Source organism: Nelumbo nucifera, chromosome 6, assembly GCF_055504915.1.
Source record: "Nelumbo nucifera cultivar China Antique chromosome 6, China Antique-T2T, whole genome shotgun sequence".
Lineage (NCBI taxonomy): Eukaryota > Viridiplantae > Streptophyta > Magnoliopsida > Proteales > Nelumbonaceae > Nelumbo > Nelumbo nucifera.
This window is the reverse complement of record NC_142654.1, coordinates 42,529,786-42,557,643: the sequence shown is the minus strand read 5'-3', so window position 1 is coordinate 42,557,643 and position 27,858 is coordinate 42,529,786. Positions and strand designations below refer to the sequence as shown.

At 38.0% G+C, this 27,858-nt stretch overlaps 1 protein-coding gene across 5 annotated transcripts; it reads right to left on the bottom strand.

Moving 5' to 3' along the window:
- Nucleotides 1-66: 66 nt before the first annotated feature.
- LOC104611524 (Mechanosensitive ion channel protein) lies at nt 67-27,164 on the bottom strand. 5 transcript variants are annotated; one of them, XM_010278606.3, is made up of 7 exons: nt 26,904-27,164; nt 25,767-26,696; nt 25,389-25,666; nt 10,701-10,801; nt 4,684-4,791; nt 1,121-1,342; nt 67-399 (listed from the first exon to the last, which is right to left on the bottom strand). In XM_010278606.3, the coding sequence occupies exons 2-7, from the start codon at nt 26,594-26,596 to the stop codon at nt 286-288; spliced, it is 1,653 nt and encodes a 550-aa protein (XP_010276908.1). In that variant the 5' UTR covers nt 26,597-26,696; nt 26,904-27,164; the 3' UTR covers nt 67-285. The 5 variants fall into 5 exon arrangements, 4 of the variants coding, with proteins under 4 accessions (XP_010276908.1, XP_010276909.1, XP_088745994.1 ...); XM_010278607.3 differs by having other exon boundaries at nt 25,767-26,717; nt 26,904-27,141; XR_002023461.2 differs by lacking the exon at nt 67-399 and adding an exon at nt 3,665-3,750 and having other exon boundaries at nt 1,207-1,342; nt 25,767-26,717; nt 26,904-27,136.
- Nucleotides 27,165-27,858: the final 694 nt, after the last annotated feature.

Below are 27,858 nucleotides of genomic sequence, written 5' to 3'. Positions count from 1 at the left end.
AGTCTCTAATCCTAACCAAGTGTGGAGAGTAGAACACCCGTGTTGCAACTTGTAATGCATACAAACTATCAAAGAAACTATCAAAAAATTTTCATTAAAGGAATACACAACCAGATAGAACAGAGAGCATACAAACTATCAAAGAAACTCAGCGATAGAGAGAGAGAGAACCAACAACATGATACAACATTAATCTCAATGGTGGAGAACTTATATGCTTTAAATATGTTGAGGGTATTGAGAATCTAACCTCTAGATAAATTTTCTCTTTTACTCATCAAGGAATCACTGATTGGACCAATCTTGTAAGGTGCCACCCAAAGCAGCGCCATGTTGCTTAATTATCCTAATTGACTGCAGCAGAATATCTTGCTGTGTAGAGTATAACTCCTCTTTGCTCTACAACCACAGCACATAAGAATTAGGACTTTAAAATTAATATGTAAAGAATTATGTATTGACAAGCATAGATTCAAGGAAAGAAAACAAAATGAATCCTTTAATACTCTGGACAGTCCTGAAATCATGGGTGGTGTAACATCGTTAAAGCAGCTTGTTTAGTCCCATGGCTTTTAACCATCACATATGACATTCCAATGAAGAAGGAGAAAATGTCACAATATCGCAATAGTAGACAATACATGTTCCACATTTACAAGCACTAAACCAAAAAGTAAAATCAGAAAAGTCAGCAAAGACACTGTCCAGTACTTTTTCAGGTGTCTACTCTCATTTAGACCTATATGAGCCTACAGTAAGAGAAAGGATCAGATTAAAAAACAGAACTGCACCATGAAGCAGAAAAACTTCAACCATCCTGAATGGTAAGTACACCTTGTGATACACATTATGAAATGTGAACCAATGAAAAGTAAATAGACCATGTGACATCTTTAACGTGATTGACTGAAATTTTGATTTAACATGCAGCAAACATTCGAAAGGCACTGTAGTTGGACCCTAAACGTTTATCTAGAAAAAAATAAAAATCTAAAAGTGGACAATGTTATTTATGGATAAAATATCTAATGGCCCCATTGGTCAAAAAATATCCAATTGCACTAAAATAAATTAGTGAACCAACATAACATGTATAGATTATTTCAGAAAGAAGACATACCATATGTTTAATATTGCACCCAACAGTTAATTCTGCATATGAATTTCCTATTCGAGAAAGGAAGCAGTAAGGAGCTTCCTTTTCTAAGAAGATTTTTGAGTTGGATCTTAGCATAGACTTTATATCCTCTGATATCTGAGGAATCATTTCCAAATTATCAATTCGCAAGGGAATCATGGTCACCATAGCACGCCAATGTGCACGTGATTTGTTCACAATTACCTGCAAGACCATCCGATGTTATAAGTTTCATTGTTCATAATACCTTTGGATTATGTGACAAGTGACAATATGCTACACCAAAAAAGTACACAGTTACACACAAAAAAAAAAAAAAAACAAATAAGTAGGGATCTGCTGTCTGAATTTTGTCATCATGAAGTCAGAAGATTAGGAATGTATTAAGGTCCACCAAATTTTCATTAGATATTTAGAAAATTTCTCAGTTAATTACTAGCGTCATTAAAATGCTAAGACAAAGTAAATTCATGTTCCATTTCATAAAAAATGGTAAGCTTGTATCATTACGTGAACATATAAATACTGCAAGATCTGAGTGCAAATGCATTTGTAAGCACAATAAGAAAGTTAAGCCACAAGAAAACCATTAGAAAAAGTAAAGGTATGTGAAGAATAGGGATGGGGAAGCAAGTAGACAGGTAGGAGGTCCTACAACTTTTAGATTTGGTGGTGGGCTTTGTGGGATGAAGGAAAGCCTTTGGGTGATTAATGATGAAGAATATGGGTGGGGAAGCAAGTAGACGGGTAGGAAGTCGTACAACTTTTAGATTTGGAGGTGGCCTTTGTGGAAATGTGGGGTGAAGGAAGGACTTTGTGTGATTAATGATGAAGTCATTTGCTAGGAAAGCTTGGGCCTGTTTTTCTAAGGTGGTGAGGAATTTGCTAGGAAAGCATTTGAGGAATTTGAAAGAAGAAAAAAGGAAGAGAAAGTGAAAAACAAAGCTCATTTGCAACGGAGAGGGGAATGGGACAAGGATTTTTCAACCCAAGAAGATATGCTCACAGTGAAGACTGATGCGGTTTTCAGGATGGGGAGCTTTGCTTTTGTTTAGTGTCGGGCTAGTGGCTCTTGTTTTTTGGGGATGTTTTTGGCCTGTGTTTTCGTTTTCCTTTTAGGTGATTGGGCAATGCTCATGGTTATAAGCTGCGGTTGTATTGGGCCTTATTGGGTCTTCTGAGTGGGCTCTCATGCTTTGGTGATATCTTATCACCTTCTGCTGTACTTTTTTATTTTAATGAATTCTCTTCATCCTTCAAACAGAATTTAATTTTGTTCCCAAATCTGGGTATACCCAGAAGTGCCTGCATTCTCTTGTCAAACATATTCAACCACCATCTGCTAGCACTTAAAAAAAGAGTCCATATAACCATCATATCATCAACTAAGCCAAATTGGTTCCTATCCCCTCGTATTCGTATCCTTTGCTATGGCTGTAGTGAGACTGTTGAATACCTATTAATCTCCTGCTCTTTTATCTCTTGTATTTGGGAGTGATTTTCGTCTCTCTTTGGTTGCAGTTGGATTCCTCCTACTGATGTTGCAAATCTTTTTGAAACCTACTACTTTAGACAACCAAAGAAAAGGGGAAGAATGCTTTGGAGATCTGTACGAGCAACAATTTTATGGGTGGTTTGGGAAGAGAGGAAAAGTCAGAGGAGGAAGGGCCCAGGTTGTAACTTGAGAGGATTTAGGTAATCTTACATTGAGACAAAGGGCAGATCACATTTCTCAGGGCCTAGGTTGTAACTTGATGCAAAGCAAAGGAGCACAGTATGCCCTTCACCAAGAAGCTGCACTGCCTTCATCTTTACAAGATTCCAACCATCTTGAGTTTGCATTGGGTGGGGCTTGCGAAAGTTTTGAACAGGCTTTAATTGGTTAAAGCATCGTGTTGTTTACACAAAGCTGTAGAATTTATACATTCAAGTCCTACATAGCATAGTTTTCAAGGTGCCATGGCGAAGCTAGGCAATAGGGGAGCGCCTTGTAGCCTAATCACCTAGGCAATGAATTTTTTAAAATAAAAAATATAAATCCTAGGGTAGATCCCTAGGTTTTCATAGTAATAAGTAGTGATCTTTAACTAATAAAGTAATAATCACCATATTTTCTCATGAAATAAGTATAAACCCCATATCAATAATAGAAAGTGAACATATTTATGAGTAAAAAAATAAAAAAAGGAAATAAACATACAAAACATAAGGGTTGAGCCCTTGTTTTGGTCCTAGGAAGAAGAAAAATAAGTCCTATTGATTGTTCTTGTGTGTCAATTAGATAAAATCTTCAAGTTATTTTTTATTTATCAATTCAGGTTTTAAAGTCCTAAAGGGTTCAAGAATGTCACTGCCTTGTGTCTCGATTGAACCCAAACAAATAAGAAAATAACAAAAAGAAACTAGTATAAGAATAACAATATTAATACTATAAACTCACAATATGAATAATTTAGTCTAATAATATCTATTGTACTACTATTAATAACATATAATAAAAATATAAAATATTGTGTGGTGTCTTACATATAAATATGTAGGCGTTTGGGTGAGGCAACCCTCCAAGAACACCTTATCGTCTAGGTGTTGCCGAGAAAACTATGCTGCATAGACTGAATTGTAAACTCTAAATATCAATACAGTCTCAAGCCTATAATATAATATATTACCTATTCAACATCAAATTCAAGGTTAGTTTATCAAATCATAGCAAAAATCCAAGTGAGGCATATTTTATCTCAAGTGATGCATGCCCAACAAAACTAGCCTTATCTGTGAGCCTAGAAATGGAACAATCCTAATCAAACTTCAACTTATTACTATCCCGTGTTTAAGAAGATGCAAGAGATGATACAGATTCAACTCAAGCAAGAAGGAATGAGTCTTTATTTTTCTTTTCTTATGTGCAGTACCATTTTACTTTGCAAACTGGTAGAAATGCAGCCCTCCCATTCCTCTTGGGGATGTCCTGCACCAAAGTTTTGTGTGCCAGAAAGTGTGTACTGTCTAGGAGTAGAATCTCTCTTGACTCCAAATATTAAGATATGGGGTGTTGACTAAGACGGAGCTGAAATCAAGTACATGAATGAATTGTACATTGACGAATAATTATGCAGTTTCCTAATAAGTATCCTATATTTGAAAATCTAGCTGCATTCCACTATTTATATTTGATATCCAATAAGAGGATCAACAAGGAAAAAATTGAACAATAACAAACTCAAAATGTAACACTGTTTAGAAACATACCAGGAACAGGTCAAATTGCACTACTTTGTAAAAATGTCCATAATGTATGCTGGGCAAATGTGCAACTAAAAAAATGGCATATGCAACACACGAATTTTGGAGAAAAAAACAGTACCGATTAGCATATTTTCTCTCAATATTATTTATCTATTAAATAAGATGCACTTATAGAAAATATGAATTATAGTTGACCATATTAATCCCAATAATGTGCTAGTGTTGGCTCCCCTGAAAAATTGTACTAAGAAACCATTGACCAGAAATTATTCACATGAAAGAAGAGACAAAGATGTAACCTGGCTTGAAAATAGGGAATTTGGAACTACGATAGGAAATTTCTCAGCATTAAGCAACGATGTAGTAGTAAGTCCCATTTCTACCACTTGTCCTTCTATTGACCCAGCCTACAAAACCAATCCACAGCTCAGGGGAAAGGATTTCTGAGTGCATGCATTCACACACACACACACAAATCACAACAAAGCAGCCAAATTTTTGATAGGGAATAAACTGACTTAGACCTTCTAATCTTACATGGCATGAGAAAGAAGCAAACAACCCAATTTATTTTATATGAATCTCACTGTCCTACTCAAACACAAGGTTTCAGATTGATACTTTATCAATAATAATTTAACCCAAGCCAACCAGCATTTTTTTATAAATAAATTAAGATTTCATCAAGAGAAAAAGAATTTGAGGTACAAGCTTTCCATGAAGAGGCGTGAGCTATGTCCTCTCCTAACAACAAGAAGAAACAGAAAACAGAAAACAAATTCAAACTAAAATTGAGCCCAATAAAACTTTTCCCTGTTTGCCCCTTGCTTTGCTAGGCAATCAGCCAAAGCATTTGCTGATATCCCCACCCATTGTATTCTTATAGTCAACTCCTTGTTAGCCACTAGAATTTTTTAATTTCATTCTTAAAGCACCTTACTATAGACTCTGGATTCTGTAGCCAATCCACTACCACCTTGGAATCCCTTTCAATTAGCAGCGGTTCCACACCTAGCTAAACTGCAAGCTGTACACCATGGCCGACAGCTAGCAATTCTGCCTTAGTAGAGTTCTCAACTCCTAGAGACTTTAGACCCATAGTTTGGTGAATAGCTTATATAAGAAAATTGCCAAGGTCTTATCTAGAAGATTTAGAGAGGTGCTTCCAGATTTAATCTCACAGAATCAAGGAGCCTTTGTGGGAGATTGACAAATTGTGGATCAAATTTTAATTGCCAATGAATGTGTGGAGGATTTGAAGAGAACAAGGAAGAAAGGGATTGTATGCAAATTGGACCTAGAGAAGGCTTATGATATGGTTGATTGGTCTTTTTTGATGCAAGTGTTGGACTGCTTTGGCTTTGGGAAGAAATGGTGCAACTGGATTTTAGGCTGCATTGAGACTTGTCATTATTCTATCCTGGTCATAGTTTTCAAGGCGCCAAGGCGAGGCTAGGCAACAGGGGGGTGCCTAGTCGCCTAGGCGACGAATTTTTTTAAGTAAAACCATATATCCTAGGGTAGTTCCCTAGGTTCCATAACCATCTTTCCTTAATAATTATTCATAATTTTCATAAGAAAAGTATAAGTTTCATGTTTAAGTCTAGAAAATCAACATTTTATGAGAAGAAAAAGAACAAAGTAAAGAAAATTAAAAAAATATAGGGGCTGAACCCCTACTTTTGTTATAGGAAAGAAGAAAAGAAAAGGTGAAAGAAGAAGAAGAAGACATGGAAGAAGAAAATGTGTTGATTAGACAAAATTTTAAGTTCTTCCTTTGCTTATAGGTTCCAAGGATCAAAATTTTGATACGATATGCCCCATATTGAGTGTATTGTATTGTATCTTTGGGGTCCTGATACCTGTTTACAGGTGTTTTTGGGGGGCCCATTTTTTCAATAATATATATATTTAAGAATAAAATTGAAAACCAAAGAAATAAAAAAAAAAAGGGGGAGTATCGTTATAAGTACCGATACACCTCTGCCAATACACAGAGGTGTATCAATACTGTGAACCATGGGTTCAATACAGCAGTTAGCAATGTTGCATTGATTATATACTAATAAAAATAAATTAGTATATAAACACATAAAATGAATATTCTAGTTTAATAATGTCTATTTTATAATTATAATGTCAAAAAATTAAAAATATAAAAGTATTTTATAACCCAGTGCACAAAACTGCTAGGCGACTGGGCGAGGCGAGCCTCCAAGGGCGCCTTGTCGCCTAGGCGTCGCCTTGACAACTATGACCCTGGTGAATGGAACTGTAGTGGATCACTTTCCAGCTTTAAGGGGAATTAGACATGGGGACCCCCTTTCTCCTTTCCTTTTCAATGTGATTGCAGAAGTGTTGGGGAGGTTAATTGAGAGAGCATATTCGAGAGGTTTAGTGAGGGGATGGAGAGTTGGAAAAGATAGTATACCTATAAATCACTTACAATTTGCTGATGCTTGTTTTGTGAGGGGGAGGATGTGAGACGGGCCAAAAACTCGAAGTTGGTGGTTCAAATATTTGAGCAGATGTCTTATATGAAGGTAAATTTTGGTAAGAGCTGTGTGGTGGGGATTAATATGGAAGAGACAACTATAAGGGAAAGGGCTGAAGCTTTGGGGTGTGTGGTGGCTTAATGGCCTTTGAAATATTTGGGGATGCCCTTAGTTGACAACCCGAAAAAAGAAAGTTTTTGGAACCCTATAATTGATAGGTTTTAGAAGAAGCTAGCCACTTGGAAGAAGAACTACTTATCTCTAGGAGGAAAGGAATGCCAATTTTTTTCTAAAAAGGAAAGAAGTAAAGAAGGTATTATTGAGGTCATAACAGTCAGGGTGGTGCATTGGTTAAAATCCTTATAGCTATTTGATGATGTTTCTATGGTTATGTTGTTGAACAACTGGATGGAAGTGGCTAACTATGCATCGGCTCGGTTTTTTGTTGCTCCTGTGTGATCACCTCCTAGCAATGGATTTATATAGTTAAGTTTTGATGGGAGTAGTTAGGGTAAGCCCTTCAGGTGTAGGGGGTGTCTTCAGAGATGGGAGGGGAAGTGTTAGCAATGTATTCATGCTCCATTGGGGTTGGGGACTCCCTTAGAGCTGAGATCTACGCTGTTATGGAGGGTATAAGAAAGAGTAAGGAACTGAATATACAGAAGTTAATTATTGAAGAGGACTCAAAGTTGGTGGTAAGCTAGTTACAAAGGGGAAGCAGACTTTGGAAGTATGCTAATGAAAGAAAGGAAATTAAGTGGCTAACTATGGGGATGGACATCCAATTTCAGTGGGTGAAAAGAACAGAAAATGCGTTTGCAGATGCTTTGGCAAAGCAGGGGGTGGGTAGGGATCATTTGTACTGGGCTGTATTGTGAAATGCTATGTTTGTTCTCTTGTAGAGAGTTGTCTTTTTAACCCTCTCTAGATTGTTGTACCTATCTCTTTAATCTACTGAAATTTTGTTATTGATAAAAAAAGGCACTGGATGGATTACCAAAACCAGATGAGGAGGATGCCTCACTCTTTTCCAAGTGCAATAGAAGACTCCAAAGTTTATCCTTCACGTCAAAGGAGTCATGAAATTAATTGGTCACATTACAAGATTGACCCTCATTACCAATTGTGGCCAAATGAGTATTGCCTTTCCTTCCAATTTTAAATTTGTCCAGTTTCAAGTGAGGATTGAGTTTCCAACATCTTTCCTTAGTATGCCTCAGCTTCTTGCAATATTCACAGATGACATCATCAGACTTCTCAGTAGTAGGATGCTTACTGCTGCCACTTGGCCTAGGCTTAGAGGACATAAAGGTAGAGTGCTCAATCACAAAGGGTTGCATCATGGCTGCCCTTTTACTTTCTTCCCCTTGCACAAGAGAGTAAGCAATAGCCAGAGAGACAATGCCCGCACTCAGAATATGTTGTCTAGTGAAATCAAACTTTGGATTTAAGCCAACAAAAAAGTTAAAGACCTAGTTCTCCTCAATGTACTTCATGTACTGCTCAGCATTTATAGGATCCTTCCACTCAAAAGTTAAATGATCCATTTCTTCCCAAAGAGATTGTAGAGAGGAGAAATACATAGCCACTGTTCTCTCCCCCTAACACATACTACAAGCTTCTCTCCTAAGCTGATATGCTCTAGCAGTATTGTGAACCTGTGAGTAAGTGGCGACAACCCTATCCCAAATATCTTTACCAGTCATGAGGAACATGTAGCTACGAGCAATGTGAGGTTGCATTGAATAGACCAGCCAAGACATTACCAGTGAGTTATCCTGTTCCCACTTTGCAAACTTAGGGTCTTCAATTTTCAGCTTCACCAATCACCTCCTTGCCTGTAATGAATCCCAACTTACCTCTCCCTGTGATTATAAGTTTAGCCAATTGGGACCACTCCAAAAAGTTGGTCCCATCAAGTTATACAGTGGTTACCATACCACTAGAAACATCAACATTTCCAAGAAACACCCTATAACCCATCTGTATATCTTTTGGTGATTCCATACCTCACAAACAACTATCTCTACAACTAAGGAGCACCATAACACCCAACTGAAATACAAACCCAAAAAGGAAGGGTCAAACTTGGTTAAACGCTAAAAAATGGGCCAAAAAGCTGGTTGGCGGTAAAATAGAGGGAGAATAAAAAACTCCCAAAACTTTTTTAAGGTTCAGAAAAATACGAGACCACTTCCCGTCATTCCCAAAATATAAAACAACCTGGAAGAACCAAGTTTTGCAGAATAAAATCAATCAAACAAGATAAACAAACCTCTAGACCAGGTCTGGAATTTCTATGATTTTTCACTTGAAAAATCCACAAAAAGTCATAAAAGCATCAAACCTCAACGAGACATATACCAAAATTCATCTAAAATCAGGGCGAATCAAAACCATACAATTTTTAGAGATTACCGCCGCCACCTGTACGGACTGCTAACATCATCCAGCAGCGGTCTGATGTCAGTAGCTCACAACCTATAGAGAAAGACTCTCCCACGACCTTCTAGTTGCTCTGATACCAAGTTACAACATCTAGGTTTTATTGAGAAAGAAAACAAGAAGAGAGAAAGGCTCGAATAGAGAAGAGAGAGTTACTATTCACTCTCTCAAACTTGGAATTTTATACTATTGAGAGAAATTACAAGTAAGCCCTCATATGGGTGCCCAAATACAAAAGAACAAAAAGGAGAAGAATACCCTTGCACCCAAACAATCTCAATAGACTCCCAGGCTCACTATATAATTTTCTACAAATTCCTTACGAGCATCACATAAATCATCTTTTAATGCATTCCAATAATCTTGATAGAAAGCCATTGTAAAACCAGAGACTATGTTGGGAACATTCTAGTTATTCATCTTGATTGGTAATCACTTGCCCTTCTAATTCTAATTTGGCCACTAGGTTTGCAACATTCTAGTCAAACTACTAACTGACTACCTACTCTCTTTTGCTTCCTAGGTCTCAATCTGAGATTATTACATACATATATATCATGTATTGTATTTGTGGCAGGCAAAAATAATAGAGTTGTTCTTAACTATAATCTATTTGAACAAGATGAACAACTCGGATTAAAATGAATGCACAATTTGTAGAAACACCTGATAGTTTTATGCCAAAACAGAGTAAAACAAATGTGGTCTCTATCATTTGAAAAAAAAATTAATTAATTAGAAAAGTTGCAGCAATATGGCTTTAATGAATGGGTCCTAACATTAGGATGAAGTGAAGCTTCAATTGATCAAACATGTTGTCATGATCAAACCAATAATAAACCATATCAATTAAATAAAAACGTTAGTAGATAAAAATTATTGTCCCTTTGCCAGTGCAGGTCCTTAAAAAGTAATGTTGCAGAACAATTGTTTCACCAGCAAAATGGAATCAAAATATTAAAAGAATGTAATTGAGATATTGTAATTGTTTCTATTAATAAGTAAAAAGACTAGGCCCTAGGCATGTTTGTAATTTAACCTTAGAGGTGGATGCTGTCAGATCAGGGTCATTCATAAATCTGTAAAGGGGATTGGATCACAGGTCAAATGGTATGACAACTGGTTGACCCAGTAAGACATGGCATCATAACAAACATATAAATATATAAATAGTTTAATATATATACATATATATAAATATAATTATATATATTATAGATATAAATGTTTTAAGGCTTAATTATGTTTAATATATTGATAAAGATAAACTATAAAATTTAAGGAGAAAAGTTTAGTCACCAAGGTTAAGAGCATGATAACCAAAAAATAGTCTACCAATACATATTAACTAGTATAAAAAATTAAGTTCAATATACTTTTATGGTATCTCCTAATGAGAAGGGCTTTGTGAACTGCATAGACAGCCCACTTAGAACATTCCCAAGGATGTCTCTAGCAGCAAACGCAGTAGCAACACCTGCACAAAAGATCAGAGACGATGTTCAGATGACTATAAATAAATTTGATAAAAATAAAAAGAAATAATATTAAGAAAGATCACTTTTCTTAGTTTAAAACTAAATATTCATCAACAATTGATTAAAGGAATTCATGTCAATGATTAACATACAATAACAAGCATAAGACTAGCTATGGGTAGAATTTTGCGTGGATGGTTAACAGTGATTGAAATTTTCCCTGATTCAGAAAACTGAATTTAACAAGCTATGGGTAGAATTTTGTGAAGGGCATTGATCTCGTCCTTCATTGCATTTGTCCACTCAGGAATAAATAAAACTTCTGCAACACTTTTGGGAAGGGAAACACTATCAATAGCAGAGAGGAAAGCATGGAAAGAGGATGAAACATTCTCATAGGATAAGGAGTGAGCCATTGGGTGGTGTGTGATGCATGATCTAACACCCTTCCCCTTAGCAATAGGAAGGTCCAGATCACAATTAGAAGTATCAATATCAATGGGTTCAGGGACACTAACTGGAACAATAGTACTTGGATGCAGTGATGGATTCAACTCCTGAGAGTCCGATGGCATAGGTTGCACAGCTTCAGGATGCTCTGTGTCTATTGAACTTTGTTGACCCCAGCCTTGACTTTTGTACCGCTGTATACGAAAGACCCAGAATGGAGGAGGGTTAGGAGGAGAAGGCAACAAAACCTGTCTCTGTTTCTCCTCACTTGAACTTTGCCCCTGAGGAGAAGCAGGGAAGAAAGACACATCTTCAAAGAAAGAAACATCCATGGATACAAAGTACTTTTTGGAAATAGGGTCAAAGAAACGATAACCCTTTTGGGAAAGAGGGTAGCCAAGGAAAACACAAACAATGGCTTTGGGATCTAGCTTCCCGCGGGTAGGAGACAAATCATGGACAGAACATTTACACCCAAAAACACGCATAGGGATAGCAAACAATGGAGTAGTGGGGAAGATGAGCTGATGAGGGGACTCGTATTCCAAGAGAGGAGATGGCGTCCAATTGATAAGATAGGCCGTAGTCATAACAGCATCCACCCAAAATCGTTTGGGAACATTCATGTGTATCAACAACCTCCGAGCAACCTCTAGAAGATGACGATTCTTTCTTTCTACAACCCCATTATGTTGAAGGGTTCTAGCACAAGAGTTACAATGAAGAGAGCCACAAGTATTAAAAAATTCAGTGAGGTCACCATTAAAATACTCTTTGGCATTGTCTGAATGGAAAATTTTAATCTCTGTTTGAAATTGTGTGTATACTATACGTTGGAAGGCTTTCACAAGTTTAGGAACTTCTCGAGAGTGCATAGGGTACACCCCATGTGTATCGAGAGAAGTCATCAATGAAAGATATGAAGTATTTGTAGCCATTCTCTGTTGGAATATTTATAGGTCCCCTAACATCAGAATACACAAAAAGAAACATCTGATCTTTTATTACGTAAAGGAAAAGAAGTTTTACAATGTTTACTTAACTGACACACTTGACATTGAAAATCATTAACTAACACAGACTCAAACAATTCCGGAAGCAAGTACTTTAAAGACTCAAAGGACATATGACCCAAACGACTATGCCATAAAGTAACCTGACTTTTATTTGACTGACTCAAAGACTCTGAGGCCGCAAGACCAACTTTATTCTCCAACACATAAAGACCATTCACCATGTTCCCTTTACCAATCGTCCTTCCGAAGGCCAAATCCTAAAAGACACAAGATTGAGGAAAAAAGGTCACTGAGCAGTTCAAAGAGTGTGTAATGCTACTAATAGATAGTAAATTAATAGGCAGTTTTGGAACATGTAGAACATTGGATAAAGGTAAGCCAAATGGCAAAGATATAGATCCTTGACCAGCAATGGAGGAGAAGGATCCATCGGTTAACCTCACTTTATCTTTGCCAGAAAGAAGGGTGTATGATTGGAAAAATGTTGACTTACCAGTCATGTGATTGGAAACACTAGAATTAATAATCCATGGAGATTTGGAGGTATCAGTAGACACATGGAATGTAGAAGCTAAGTTACCTGAGGTAGAAGCAAAGGAGGTTGAAGGAGTGGGTCCAGAATTTGCTTGTGTGAGAGAGCCCTACCATATTGCTCCAAATGGTAACAGAAGGCAGAGAAAATATTTTCCTTGAGATCAGACCTAGGGGGCAATCCTGAGAGTTCACAGTAGTTCCTCCACTCTACGACTCATGAGAGGCCAAGTTAGCCGAGGTGAACCTCTTCTAATTTGGTTTCTTGTTCTGATCTTGAGCTGATTTCTTATTTAGGTCTTGTGCCCACTTCGGATTTCTATGAAATTCCCAACATGTCTCTCATGTGTGTCGGGATTTCTGACAATGAGTGCAACGCAATTTATATTTATCATCAACCCTTTTCTGACCATCTCCCTTTCATGCTGAATTGGTATTATTTCTTGCAGCTAAAGCAATGGTCTCCCCCTCGGGGGGATTCATGGCAGATTTTCTACTTTCCTCAAATTGAGCCGAAGCATACACCTCTTGGACAAAAGGAAGGTCCTTACCATCCAAAATTTGAACTCGAATGGGTTCATACATTGGATTAAGCCCTAACAAAAAAGCAAACACCCGTTGCTGTGACACTAACTATTTGTAAGCTTTGGCATCCTTTGCATTCTCCCAGTCACTGTTCTGATAGTAATCTAACTCTTTCCAGATAGATGTAAGGGTAGAGTGGTAGGTGGATAAGCTTCTTTCCCCTTGTTTACATGTTGCAGACTCGACTTGCAATTGATAGATTCTAGCATAGTGTCTCTGCTCGAAGTAAGTTGACCTTGCTTGTTCCCAAATTTCCTTGGCTGTCTCAGCCCACATAAAATTCTACTTAACTGATGGTAGCATAGTAGTCAAAAGCCATGATATAATCATGGAGTTTTCTTGGTCCCATTTATCATATTCAGCAGTACCAGTCCTAGGTTCCTTCACTTTTCCATTGATATACCCTGCCTTACCCCGGGCTGTGATGTAAAACCCCATCTCCTTAGACCATGTCAAATAATTTATGCCATCTAAGGGAATAATGGTTGTTGGAAAGTTCATAGAGTCAAGACTGCTGTTCATTCCTCCTTGGTTAAAAGAGGTTCCAGAAGTTGCAGTCTTCAGAGGCTATAACAAAGGCTGCTAGCAGAAGTTTCAGACCTACAACCCTCCTCCCGCAGTCCACACACTCACAAACACACAACCCCCACTGTAAGATTTAAGGTCAAATTGCAATCACAGTAACACAGCACCTGCTGTCACAGATTTACAGGTCTAACTGACCTCACAATGGTTGTAGTCACAGTAACACAGCACCTGCTGTCACAGATTTATAGGTCTAACTGACCTCACAAGGGCTAGTTTAAGCCACACATAACATCTACACTTCTGCTGATGTATTTCTTCATCTGAACCAGGTCACACATGACCTACACAGGTTCTTCACCCACACAGTTTTGGATCACAGACCCACAGAAGTCATTAAACACGCCTACACCATTTGGCTAGGGCAGATTTTAGGATGTTCTTGGTAACAATACCAAGAGCCAATGATAAAAAATCACTTCGGTCTAGGTTCCTGATCAGTTCAACTGATTTTTGGAAGTTACAGTCCAGAGAAGAATGGGAGAGAAGAAGAAAAACAGCCATTGACCTCTAGAAAAACTCAGTCAATCATCCGCCAATCTCTGAGTGTGATTTTCTTTTCAGTTTCTGTTTAAAAAATAATAGAATAGGGTCCAGCAACAGTTCTCAGTGCAAGGTCGAACCAGTTTTCTCATTCTCAGTCCAGGTATGTGATTTGTAAGATCTTTGATCAGATAAAAACACCTTTTACAGAGTGCTGTCCAGCTCTGATACCATGATTTCGATCAAGAGTGAAGAAGAGAAGAGAAGAGAGGGAAGAGAAGAGAAAATTGAGATTGAAAAGATTATAGCTGGTAGTGCCAGGCTTTTGTACTTATATGTTAGGGTGACAACATAAGAAATAAAAATAAATGAAAAGACAAAAGTACCCTTGCGGCACATGACTAAGATTACATCAATTTCCTCCAGACTCCCCCCAGCATCCTCACTATAAACGGCAGTCCAACCAGTTTTAGCAGGAAGCTACCAGAGAACTGCTCCACCTCATTACACAGCGGCTTCCAATTCTGAACTTGGACCAGCCCCTCTTCATATTCGAAAGTCGTGAAGCCCCGTTTTACTTCATCATCAATGAGTAGAATCACCTTCCTGTCTGAGAATGGTTTTAAGGCTACCTCAGCTTTTAGTTCCAATTTATTCTTTGCTGTATCTAACAATTTCCTCCAATCTTTAACCTCTCTGTTAACTGTTATAACCAACCTCCACTCCCACACACTCTGCTCAACCTCAATCACCATCTTCTTTGTCATGTTGTCATGTTTGAACTTACAACCGCTCCACCCCGAAGAGTTGAGGTCTATTTTTCTTTCTCCTCATCATTTGCACTGCTCGGCACCTGGTTCTGAATATGCTCCAGACTGTCTTCTGAGGTTGGTTCTTGTTCTTCCTTTTAAGTCCTGTCTGCAGAGACAAGGAACTGTTGTAGCTTCTCTGTGAATAATATCCAACCCTGTGACTGCTTCCCTTCCGGTATGCATACCATCTATTTCCTATCAGTAAAGTATTCTGTAACAGCAATAAACCATCCTTTTCCATTCCTCCTTAACTCAACTTCATATCTTTTTCTTAGCACCTCCAAAGAGCTTCTCATCCTGCTGCCCTGATGGAGTTGATTATGCCGTCAATGAACCCTTTCAACCATAGCACGGCTTCCTTGTGTAATAGAACCATCACCTTCCTATCCTCTCTTATTTTTAGCAGGTTTCTACCTCTGGCCCTTCCAAGTTCCAACAGCAATCTTTTTGCTTCGAAGTCCAATTCAAGTTTCCATCTGTTCACTGTCTGGAAATCTTCGTCACTTTGCCCTTTCTCTCCTCTCTCCATCTTCGTCTTTAATCCCCAGAGGCCCATTATTCCCTTACAGCAACCAGAGAGAAGGGTTATAAAATGCATGTGAGGTTTATGCCTTGAGGCTTACATTGGGTTAGTAAGCACCTTACAGCTTAACCTTGAGATTCACACCTAAAGGTATATGGTATGGCTCACAACTTGAGATGCCATAAGTCAAAAAACGAATGATTCATAATTAAATTAAGTAGGGTTCTTTTCTTTACATGATTGATTTAAATACCAATTATGGGTTTAGTGTATGAGCATTTTCTGTAATTTGTTGAAATGTTTTTCAACACTCTGTGAGGTTTTTGTTTTACATTTATAACCTTCAAAAAGTCTTATATGACTTGCAAGAATGCATTAAGTTTTCTTTTTAAGCAGTTAGTATCAAGGTTTAAAATGTTAGTGTCAGTGGGGATTCTTTTTTGATCAGCAACCAACAAGAAAATTCATTAATGATTAAAGTAGAAGACACAACAAGTAGTTGTGAACAAAGAGCATGCCCAATACAAGGCAAGCCATCCAACCCATATTACAATTCTGCGCAATACATTGATTCTCTTTGTACCCCATGCTTAGCCAAGTTATCAGCCACATTGTTTGCAGATCTTCTAACCCAATGCACTTGGGATGTTTGTTCATGTCTTTTGACAGTCCCAGAAATCTTCTGAAATCATTTCTCAGCTGCCAAGTCACCCCCTCTCCTTTTTTCAACCATCCCACAACTATCTTCAAGTCCCCTTCAATAATCAATCTATCAATTCCCAATTCTTTGGCCTTCTCTACCCTGTAAACCGCTGCTAAAAATTTCTGTTTTCACCAAATCAAGTGTCAGTGGGGATTCTTGGGATCTAGGATTAAGGACAGGGTTGAAGCAAGGTTTAAAGTATCGATACAATACTCCTTATATGGGGCGTATTGTATCCATGGCCATGGATATGGGACATGCCACAATTGGGTATGTATCTCACGAGTCATTTGTATCAGCACAATATGCCTTCATATTGGGCTGTGCCGTGCCATATCGGTGGATATGGTCCAATACACACCAATTCAGAAGCATATTGGTGCCTAGTTTGACAAAACTGTATATTGAATGCTTTTGGATTATTTTTCAACTTAATAAAAATTGATTTTTTTATCAGCAACACAGAAATGATTTCATTAATAAAAAATAGGCATGAGCACAAAAATAGATTGTGAAAAGAGAAGAAAAACACAGCTATAGAAAAGCTGACCCCACCCAGAGATTATAATTGAGCCCAATACAATTGAGTTCTTTGTACCCCTTGCTTAGCTAGACCATCTGCCAAGCTGTTGGCAGTTCTTCTCACCCACTTAACTCTCATAGTCATGTCCTTTTCTAACCATTAAAATCGCTTGAAGTCATTCCTCAGGTGCCATGTCACCCCCTCCCCTTTCTTCAGCCATTTCAACACAGTTCTTGAATCACCCTCAATGATGATTATCAATGCCCAACTCCTTTGCCTTCTCGACCCCGTATACTGCAACTAACAGTTTTGCTCTTGCCACATCATTAATAAAAATTGAAAATTATAATTATAAAAACTGAAATAAATAATTTAAGAATTAATTTTCCCCAAAAATTTAATAAAAACTGAAAATTACAAAAATAATTTATTTTATCTACCCTAAATGATTTATAAATTTTATTTTACATATAAATTATATGTTAAAAATGATAACATATTTATTATTTGAAAAATAGTTATTATTTATATAAAAATACTAAATGAATAAACGTTCCCAATAAAATTAATAGAAAATAGAAAATTATAATCATAAAAACTGGAATGAATAATTTAAAATTTAATTTCCCCCAAATTTTAATTAAAACAAAAAATTATAAAAATAATTTATTTTATCTACCTTAAATGATTTGTGTTTTATTTTACAATCATATGTAAAATGAAATAATTATATGGTCAAAATTAAACATATTTATTATTTGAAAAAATAGAGACATTATTTAATAAAAAAATTTCCCAAAATTTTAATAAAAAATGAAAATTATAATTTTTAAAAACTGAAACAAGAGTGATAATTATTGTATGATGTATAGATGTTTTAGAGTCCTGGTATTGTTGATTGTAATGTTTCTCCTCATATAACCTATGAAAGTGTGCATTTCTCATGTCTTTACACCTTATTCATTGATAATTTAGCTTTATTTTTTATAAGTAATAGAAAATTATTGATTAAAAATCGCAAGCAAAAGGTTACATAGAGCAAACTGTAGAGATGATGGGCCAAATGGGCCTTAGTTTTCCTTTATTTTCTTTAAGTCAGGTTTATAACTTAAGTTTGTTAGTAGTGGGCCTTAGTTATGGGCCTATTTTCTCTTTTTTATTATTATCTTTAGTGCCAGCCGCCCTACTAAGGGAAATCATGTAATTGTTCTTATATTTACAAACAATGAATAAAACACATTGTTGGGGAGCTGAAGAGAGGATTGAACTACTCTCTCTTCTTCCTTTTCTTCCATTTTCTTCCTCCATCACTTCTCTCTCTTCAATCTCCTTTTCTCCTGTTACTTTTCTTTTTAATTCAGATTATTGCAAGTGTGATTTACAACTTGGTATCAAAGCAGGTTCTCACCTTTTTTTCTTCCCTCTTTGCCCATACACACTGTGTATGGAGAATCGATTAGCTGATTAGGGAGCAGCTTATGTAGCCTAGTTGGGAGCGCTTTTGGAGAGGTTTTGTGAAGTTTTTATCCCTAGTTGAAGCCCAAGGCAGGTTCTTGGAATATTTTCCCAAAAACCCTAACAACTGGAGAAAACTAATTGTAGGTTCTAGAGACACTTTGAAGTTGGTGCTTGGGGATCAAAGGGTAGCCTTTTGATTTTCATTAAGGGCGATTAGTTGGATAGGGTTTTGGAACCTCTAGTAGGAATGGTTGAAATTTCTCCTCTTCTCCCATTCTAGTGGGTCCTATGAACCTCTAGATTTGACTGTTTGAAGAGTAATTTTTTGCTTAGGATAGCAATTCTAGCTTAATTGAGACTTATTTTGATCTTCGTTTCACTCAATGGAGCAAGCTAGAGGAGAAACCAAATATCCCAGAGATTCTGGGTTTGGACATGGGGGGGGGGGGGGGTCAATAAAGAATCTTTTTAGAGTAGTGACCACTATAAAGTTGGATGGAACCAATTATTTAGCCTGGTCTCAATCTATTAAGATACATGTGTTTAGTAGAGGGAAATGGGATTATATCACTGGGAGCAAGAAGAAACCGAGGGAGGATGACCCTACCTATGAGAGGTGAATGTAGGAAAATTACATAGTAGTGGGTTGGTTAGTAAATTCTATGTAGCCACATATTAGCCAACACTACTTGTGGATGGAAACTACAAAGGAGGTGTGCGATAGTGTCATGTAGACCTATTCCCAAAAATTGAATATTGTCTAGGCTTACAAATTGAAGAATGATGTGAATAGTCTAAGACAGAGAGAGAAGCCCTTAGTCGTTTACTTCTCCATGCTAAAATCTCTTTGGCAGGAGATTGATTTGATGGAAATTATGGTTTGGGGTGTACAAAGGATGCTAAAACACATAGGAAGCTGGTGGAAAGAAATTGGGCTTTTTAGTTCCTTACTGAACTCAATCTGAAGTATGATATTGTGAGATAAAATGTTTTGGTGAAGGATGGGGTGACTTTATCTTAGGCTTATGCTATGGTGAGTAGTGAGGAGAGTAGGAGAGTTCAGTCTGTGGAGCCACTAATGGATCACTATGCTAATGTCAGAATGAAGCCGAAAGCCAATATTCAGAAGAAAGATGTTATTTGTGAATATTGCAAGAAGCCTAAACATACTAAAGACACATGTTAGAAGCTGCATTCAGAGCTTATACCTGCCAGACTCAAGAATGTAGATAGTGGAAAAAGGAATGAGAATGGAAAAGGTGGAAATGCAAATGTAGCCACCTCCTCACAAAGTGAACAAGGGTATAGTGGTGAGAAATCAGTAGGAGAGCAACTAACAACCGCCAGGGCTGAGTATGAGAAGTATGACCGAATAATTAGTCACATGGAGCCCACTGCTACAACACCTACTTCATCAGAGATAATACCTCTTCATCCGCATATGCCCATTCAGGTATTCGTACTACTACGAATCATGCTTCTATCTTAGGTAATTGTAGGATCCCTTAGATAATTAATTCCGGTGCCTCTGACCATATGACTAGTGTGCCCCCATTTATTTTCTACTTACCAACTTTTATCTAACCAAAATAAGATCTCCCTTGCTGATGGCTCTCTTGCTCCTATCTCTGGTAAGGGAAACATCAGAGCTTCAAACACTTTTATCTTATCCTCAGTCCTTCATATTCCTAAATTAAACACTAATTTGCTTTTAGTTAGTAATTTGACAAAATCTTAGAATTGTAGTGTGACCTTTTTCCCTTCTTACTATGTTTTTCAAGACATGGACTCTCAAAAGGTGATTGGGAGTGGCCATGAGGCAAATGGGATATACCTGCTAGACATGCCTAGACAAAGTCAAGTATCACCTCCGAGAGCAACTTTTGGTTCAAATGTGTCAAAGTCAGTCAATCGTATTGTGTTATGTCATATCGTTTGGGTGTTATTTCTTTTCCTTCGTTGAGTCTTTTGTTTCCAACTTTGTTTAAAGAAACTAAGTTGTCAAGTCTACATTGTGAGTCATGCAAGTTGTCAAAGCATTGCAAAAGCTTTTATTCTACAAGTAATAAAAGATCTACAGTTCCTTTTCATATTATTCACTCTAATGTGTGGGGGCCATACCACTTACCTTGCATGGGTGGTTATAAATATTTTATTCTGTTTATTGATGATTTTTCTCGTTACACCTACTTTACCTTATGTGTTCCCGTGCTGAAGTACCCAAACTTGTAAAATAGTTTCATGAATGTGTGCTTATCCAATTTGATACCCGCATCAAGATATTCCGATCAGATAATGCTAAGGAATATTTTGAGAAGGATCTTGTTTCATACTTTGAGAAGTTTGGGGTTATACATCAAAGTTCTTGTCCTCGTACTTCAGAACAAAATCTAGTAGAGAGAAAGAACCAACATGTTGTTGAAGTAGCCAAGAGCATCCTTTTTGCCTCCCATGTTCCAGTGAGATTTTGGGGTGATGCGGTGATGACAGCTACCTACCTTATTAATTGCATGCCTTCTCGAGTCTTGGGGTTCAAATCTCACTTTGTTGTCCTATTTCTTGAGAGTGAATTGTTTCCTATTCCCTTGCATGTCTTTGGGTTATGTTCATGTCCCTAGTTCTCAGAGACATAAGTTTGAACCCAAGGCCCGGAAGTACACTTTCTTAAGGGTATGCTTCCACACAAAAGGGCTATTGTTGTTTTGATCCCACAAGTGAAACTCATTTTGTCTCCACGGATGTTACCTTTGCAGAATCACTTCCATTTTATGGTCATTCTTCTATGGGGGAGCATTCCATTGAATTGTTTTCTTCACCTCTTCCTCTGCCTTCTATTGATTCTGAGGTTGAGTCTCCTGTGGTTCCTTTTGTTCCAATGGAAGAGCCTTCGTCTCCCAATTCTACCATTCCTACTCTTCCTCCTCCTCCTAGTCCTCCAGTTTTTATTACTCATCCTATTGTTTAGAGGTGGTACTAGAGACAAAGGCTACAGCGTGATCAGGTTGTTCCCTCATCTACAATTGAGCATCAGACACTCTCAACCCCTGAAGAGAGGACAAGCCCTTCACCACTTGCTCCAGAACATCCCTTCCCAGACTTGGACCTACCTATTGTTGTGAAAAAAGGTAAGAGGAAATGTACAGCACATTGCATTTCCAAACACCTACTCTTACAACCTGTTATCCCCACCCATCTTATTATTCTTTCTTAGCCTTCATTTCTTCTTAGCCTATACCCAAGTCAATTACAGAGGCCTTATCTAAGAAGAATGGAAGGAGGCTATGAGAATTGAAATAGAAGCACTTTGTAAAAATCATACTTGGGATATTGTGGATTTGCCTCGTGGGAAAGAACTAGTGGGATGTAAGTGGGTGTTCACTATTAAGTATCATTCCAATGGCACTATTGAGAGGTTTAAGGCTTAGCTAGTAGCCAAGGGTTATACTCAAGTATATGGAGTTGATTATATGGAGACTTTCTTACTGGTTGCAAAAATGACCACAATGAGAGTTTTGTTATCCGTGGCGGTGAGTTATGATTGACCCTTCTATCAGTTTGATGTAAAGAATGCTTTCTTAAATGGAGACAGACTTGACTGAAGAGGTTTATATGTCACTTCCCCTGGATATGTATGGTAAGGAAATGTAGGGCAAGGTATGTAAGTTGAAGAAATCTCTTTATGGCCTCAAGCAATCCCCACGTGTTTGATTTGATAGATTCAGAGTTGCACTTGTTGAGTTTGGCTATATACAGATGCAATTTAACCATACCTTATCTATGAAGAGGAAAGGCACTCAGGTTACCTTCCTCATTGTTTATGTTGATGATATTGTCATTACAGGGAGTGATGTAGAGGAAGTCTAGGCACTCAAGACATTCCTTAACTCGAAATTTGAAATTAAGGATTTAGAGGAATTGAGATATTTCTTGGGAGTCAAAGTTGCTAGGTCTAAAGATGGCATCTTCATCTCCCAACGGAAGTATGTGTTAGATCTTCTCACGGAGATTGGGAAACTTGGTGCCAAACCTATTTCTACACCTATTGATGCTAACCATAAACTCTCAGCTGTTAATGGTGAGCTTTTGGCAGATAGGGGAGTGTTCTCAAGACTTTTGGGTAAGTTGTTATACCTTCGCATGGCATGGCCAGATATCTCATATGTTGTTAGTATGATTAGTCAGTTTACGCATGCCCCTAGAGACACACGTAGGGCTGCTGTAGAACAGGTTCTGTGTTATCTAAGGAAACTTCGAGGAGGGTTCTGTATTCTAATCTAGTTCTTTCTGTCTTTTTGTATGAGACATGCATGAGGCTCATGAGGCCTATGCCTCTAGCACCCATTAATATATATATATATATATATATATAAACTGAAAGCAAATTTTAGAATATGAGAACTGAACCAATAACCAAAATAACCTAACCAAAGAAAAAATGAAATCAACATTTTTGGTTCAGTTTTTCAATTTCAACCAAAATATGCTTACCCCAACCTAAGACCAAGCTTCATCCTATCTTCCATGTTTCCTTATTAAAACCATGCAAGGTTGATGATTTTAAAGTGAGCCCATTGTTGTCGGAGTTTTCTAAAGACGGTTAGTGGTGGAACCCAATGCCCTCAAAGACATTCAATGGGTGAAATTAGGCTGCAAAGTGATCAAGAAAGCTATGGTGTAATGTACCTCTGCGGTGGTGTGGGATCCGGTGGTTGAGAGAGTAGAGAGGAAGCTTATGTCTTGGAAATCCAAGTATTTGTCGCTGGGGGGCAGAATCACATTACTAAAAAGCTCGCTATCTAATCTTCCAGCCTACTTTTTATCTCTTTTCCCAATTCCAGTCAAAGTTGCCCAAAGAATTGAGAAAATCCAAAGAGATTTTCTTTGGAGGGGCTGGGAGGAGGAAAAGAAATGTCATCTGGTTAACTGGGACCAGGTATGTAGCCCTAAGGAGAAAGGAGGGTTGGGAATCAAGAAGCTTAAGTTGTTTAATAAAGCTCTCTTGGGAAAATGGATTTGGAGATTTGAGAAAGAAAAAGACAGATGGTGGAGGAAATTAATTGCAGCAAAATATGATACTGACAGTGGGGACTGGGTAACAACTAATCAATTGAATTCTTTAGGTTGCTCCCTGTGGAAAAAAGTCATGGAAGTTCTCCCTTGGATGAGTAGTGGTCTAATTCCAAAAGTGGGGAATGGGAATAGGTTACGTTTCTGGAAGGATACTTGGTGTGAAAAAACACCCCTGGCTGAAGTATTCCCTCAGCTGTTTCAGATCACGGAAAATCAGAATGGATCGGTGGCTAGTCAATTTGTAGTGAGTAGGGGCACTATTATTTGGAGCCCTTCTTTTAGAAGGTCATTTCAGGACTGGTAAATTGGGAAAGTTTCTGATCTCTTGGGGTTGCTTTACAGGCAGTCCATTGACTTGTCATCTGAGGCTTCTTGAAACTGGAAGTTTAGTGTGGATGGTAGTTTCTCGGTTAGCTCTTTTGCGGAGGTTCTAAATGAAGCTGTGCATCCAAAAATTCCAGCGGTGAAGATTTGGAACCCTTCTGTGCCTTCAAAAGTGAATGCATTGGTTTGGGCTGCGTCTCTCAATAGATGCCTTACAAAAGACTCCCTGGTTAGAAGGGGTGTTCAGATTCAGGACCAGCTGTCTGTTCTTTGTGGAGATATGGAGGAGGATGGCAGGCATCTATTCATTCACTGTTCGGTTACAGCCGCAATATGGAATCACTATTTATCGGGGGTGGGGCTGCAATGGTGTATGCCTTATTCAGTTCTGGACATGATATGGAGTTGGGAGCTGAAGGGTGGTTATAAATTGGCAAAGTGCATTTGGAGTGTCATGCCTGCAGCCATCTTATGCACAGTCTGGATGGAAAGAAACAGAAGGATCTTTCAAAATAAGGTCTCTAGCATAGATTGCTTGATTGCCTTTGCATTTGGAAAGATAGTTTCCTGGGTGGCGGCGGCGAAGGACATTCAGGCTTCAGTCCTCTGTTCTCAGCTGAGATCTAGGTTTTTTCTTGAGTTATGATGTAATGTAGTTGTTAAAGTGAGTTTTCGGCTCTTTGTCTTAGGGGCCTGGGTTGTAATCTGCCACTTTTGGCCATTCGAATAAAATTTTACCTTATCCTTTTTTTCAATTCTGATTCCGATTCCAACTGTGAACCAAACGGACCCTAAGTTACAACAACAGTTTCCCCACATTGACCTCAAGGCCAAGGTCAATTTTAGGGCAGGAGAGTTGATAGAAACCAAGAACCTCTCAAAGCAAGCCTCAAGTACCCAGTCCCAAGCCCAGCAAGTGGTGACTAGTCAAGCCCAAAGCACAGCTCCAACTCCTAGGAGGCACTGAACTCCACTCAAATATGTATACATCAGAAGGCCACGTTGAGCCAATGAATAGAATGCATGTAATTGGTGTGACCACTTGTATGAAAAGCTATACAAGGCCGAATATTTCAGAAGAGAGTAGATTCAAACTTCCCTCCATCTATGTTTCAAGAGGACGAGCTCCTCGAAGAAGATCAGAAATGATCAGGGCCTATCAGCTAGACTACCAGATGGACCATGCCACTCTAAGAACATAAAGACATTGTAGTTCAAAACCTGGAAAATTATATTAACCTATTTTGATTTGTAAAAGCTTTCTTCTATCAAAACCATTTACAAAATCCAATACCCTGTATTTACCAAATTATATCATCCGTTTTAGTCAGTCTTTACAACTCATAGATGAAAATATTTCGGGAACAAAACTATCAAAAGGCATAAGTAATATGCCATAATTTTCTGTTCAATTACTGATCATAACAAAAATAATTTTCTTTTCAACTATTCATTTTATCAATGTTTTGATTGTGGATAAATTATAAATAAAATAGCACATGCAAAGGGAAGTTAAAGCTTACCCCCTATTCCTCCAACTGTCAAAATAGAGTGCACTGCCACGCCACAGGCCTCAGCTAAAGCCATTAGTCCCAATACAAATAAACCCACAGAAGAGACTTTGTCCAGAGCAAGCAACTTTTCTCGATCAAGCCCTGCAATATGCTGAACGGCAAGAGAACGAGAAACTACAATTGTTTTCCAGCGGTAAAGAAACCAGACAAATGAAATAATTAATGCACCCCTCCAAGCTTGTGCAATATATTGAGTTGCAAAAGTATGTGGGGCAATCATCACACCTCTGTACACAGAACAGAAAAGACAAGGAGCTTGTCATATGCACGTTAGGAGCATGAAAATGTAAAACAATACCCCTCAAGGTTTATGTTAAAATGACTCACAACTGCGAGAACGCCATGAAGGTAAAAAGATATCTCACAGGGTCTTCTAAAGCACCCCAAAAGCTTTTCTCGTATGGAATTTGTTCCTCAGACAAGTTCCCTGCTAGTAGCAGCACTGAACTTTTCATTGTGTATGCATGAAATTTTCTCAATATCCTTGGCAAGACCAGCCAAGCCAATATGGTAGCAGTCAAAGTTGAACTAACCGGAATTAAAACATTTCTTAGATAAGGGTGCGAATCAAGCAACTGTTGAACATAAGGAGTGAGTTCATCAGATGCCTCTCTAGCCTTTTGCCCTGTAAAAGCCATGGCGTCTACTGTAGACTGCCAAGCATGCTTAATACCATCAACCCAATCACCTCCAACCATATCAGTGGTTTTAGAATTCGAATCATTTGCAACAGATCCAACAGACACTTCTGAGTTCCGTGGAGCTTCCCCTTTGCCTCCAAAATATGATGAATATGTTCGAAGGTTGGAAAAAGTACTTGCGCAAACAGGAAAGACAGTATTCTGGGAGTGTAAACTCAATAAACTCTTGTTCTGCAGGCATTTAGGTGAAGAGGCAACAACGGATTCAGTTCTATAATGCCGAATATCTAGAATAGATTCAACAGACAACATTCTAAACTGGGTGTCCGCTCTATTGCCCCACCAACATGATTCATTTCTATTGTACTTTCGAGTTTCATTTACATCCAATGGTCTCGCGAAGATGGGCACAGTGAATTTCGGTGATCTCGTATAAGAATTAGATGACCCAACAGAACGAATTCTCGAAGCAGCGAAAACAGACTTCAAAATGGAAAATCTAAAGGCAGCCATCATAGCAATTCAGTGTGAATATCTACCGGAATTTGATAGTCATTGCTTATAGACGAAGCATTTCAGCATTTTCTAATCAGGCAGGGCTCATTGACGGATTGACCTGTGGAAAAAGAAGCGCAGACTGCAAATTCAAACAAAGATAATAAATGAATTAAAAAACAAGGTATACATATCAACGCTCGATCTTCAATGACTAGAATGAAATTGAGGGGAACTGATAATTTGTAATATAGTAGTAACTTTAGGTAAAAATTCGGACATGTTTTTGACTTATTGCATTTGGTATCGAGAATAATACTTCACTTACAGAAAAATCAAACACTTCGAATCGAATAGATGGTCAGATACGTTATACGTGTGATGGGATTTGAGAGCAACTGATCTTACAATCGTCGATCACAGAATATTTGCAGAGAACTTCATTAACCTGCTCACAAGAGGCAAGAGTCAAAACCAAAAGAATTAGGAGACTTTCGTCATACTCTGGCGCGACGGGATTCTCTATTCTGTACACACCGTGAAAGAATGGAACCCCGTGGTACATTGGGAACATCTCTCCATCTAATATATATCTGATACTAGGGGGTCGCACGGGATTTATTAGGGCAAATTTTTTAAACTACCCTTATGATTTAAAGTTAATTGATTATTTTTTTTTGATAGAGTAGAGGTGAGTTACACAAGTCTTGTGTATCTCTTCTCCAAAAATCGCACCTACAAATGAACTCAAAAGGCCTAAGAAGCACGGGGAGAGAATTACTAAAGGAGAATTTGAGTCGAGAGCATGTTTCGCCAACCAATCAACTGCTTTAGCTTTATGAAAGGCATGAGAGAAAATCATAACACAATCCAGTAATTCCACCACTTTGAATGATAGTCCAAAGTCTCCAAGGCGGGTCAAGCGTCTTCTTGAGGCAGGAAATGGCGATGAGTGAGTCACCCTCAATGTAAATGGATTGATCTTTTAAGTTAAAAGCCATATTGAGGGCTTCCCAAGCAGTTCACGCCTCAGCAAGATTTATCGATGCCTCTCCAATAGGACAAGCTTTCAAATCCAAGACCTCCCCAAGGGAGTTCTTGGAAATACACGCAACAACACAACAACCCTCACTATTATAGGAAGCATCAAAATTGATTTTGATAACCCCCGGTTTTGGGTTCCTCCAATAAACTGATTTCCAAACTTTTTTATTGATCTTGTCCCTAGCTGCGTTGTTACAAATCTCCAGTTGGTTGTAGAAAGATTGAGCTTTATCAATGAT

What these genes read in the sequence shown, in the direction of transcription:
- LOC104611524 (XM_010278606.3), bottom strand. Translation starts at nt 26,596, where the DNA reads ATGATGGCTGCCTTTAGATTTTCCATTTTGAAGTCTGTTTTCGCTGCT. An exon ending in TTCATGGCGTTCTCGCAGTT is followed by an intron (nt 25,667 to 25,766) that starts GTGAGTCATTTT and finishes TTCTGTGTACAG; the next exon opens with AGGTGTGATGATTGCCCCAC. An exon ending in GGTGCAATATTAAACATATG is followed by an intron (nt 400 to 1,120) that starts GTATGTCTTCTT and finishes CTGTGGTTGTAG; the next exon opens with AGCAAAGAGGAGTTATACTC.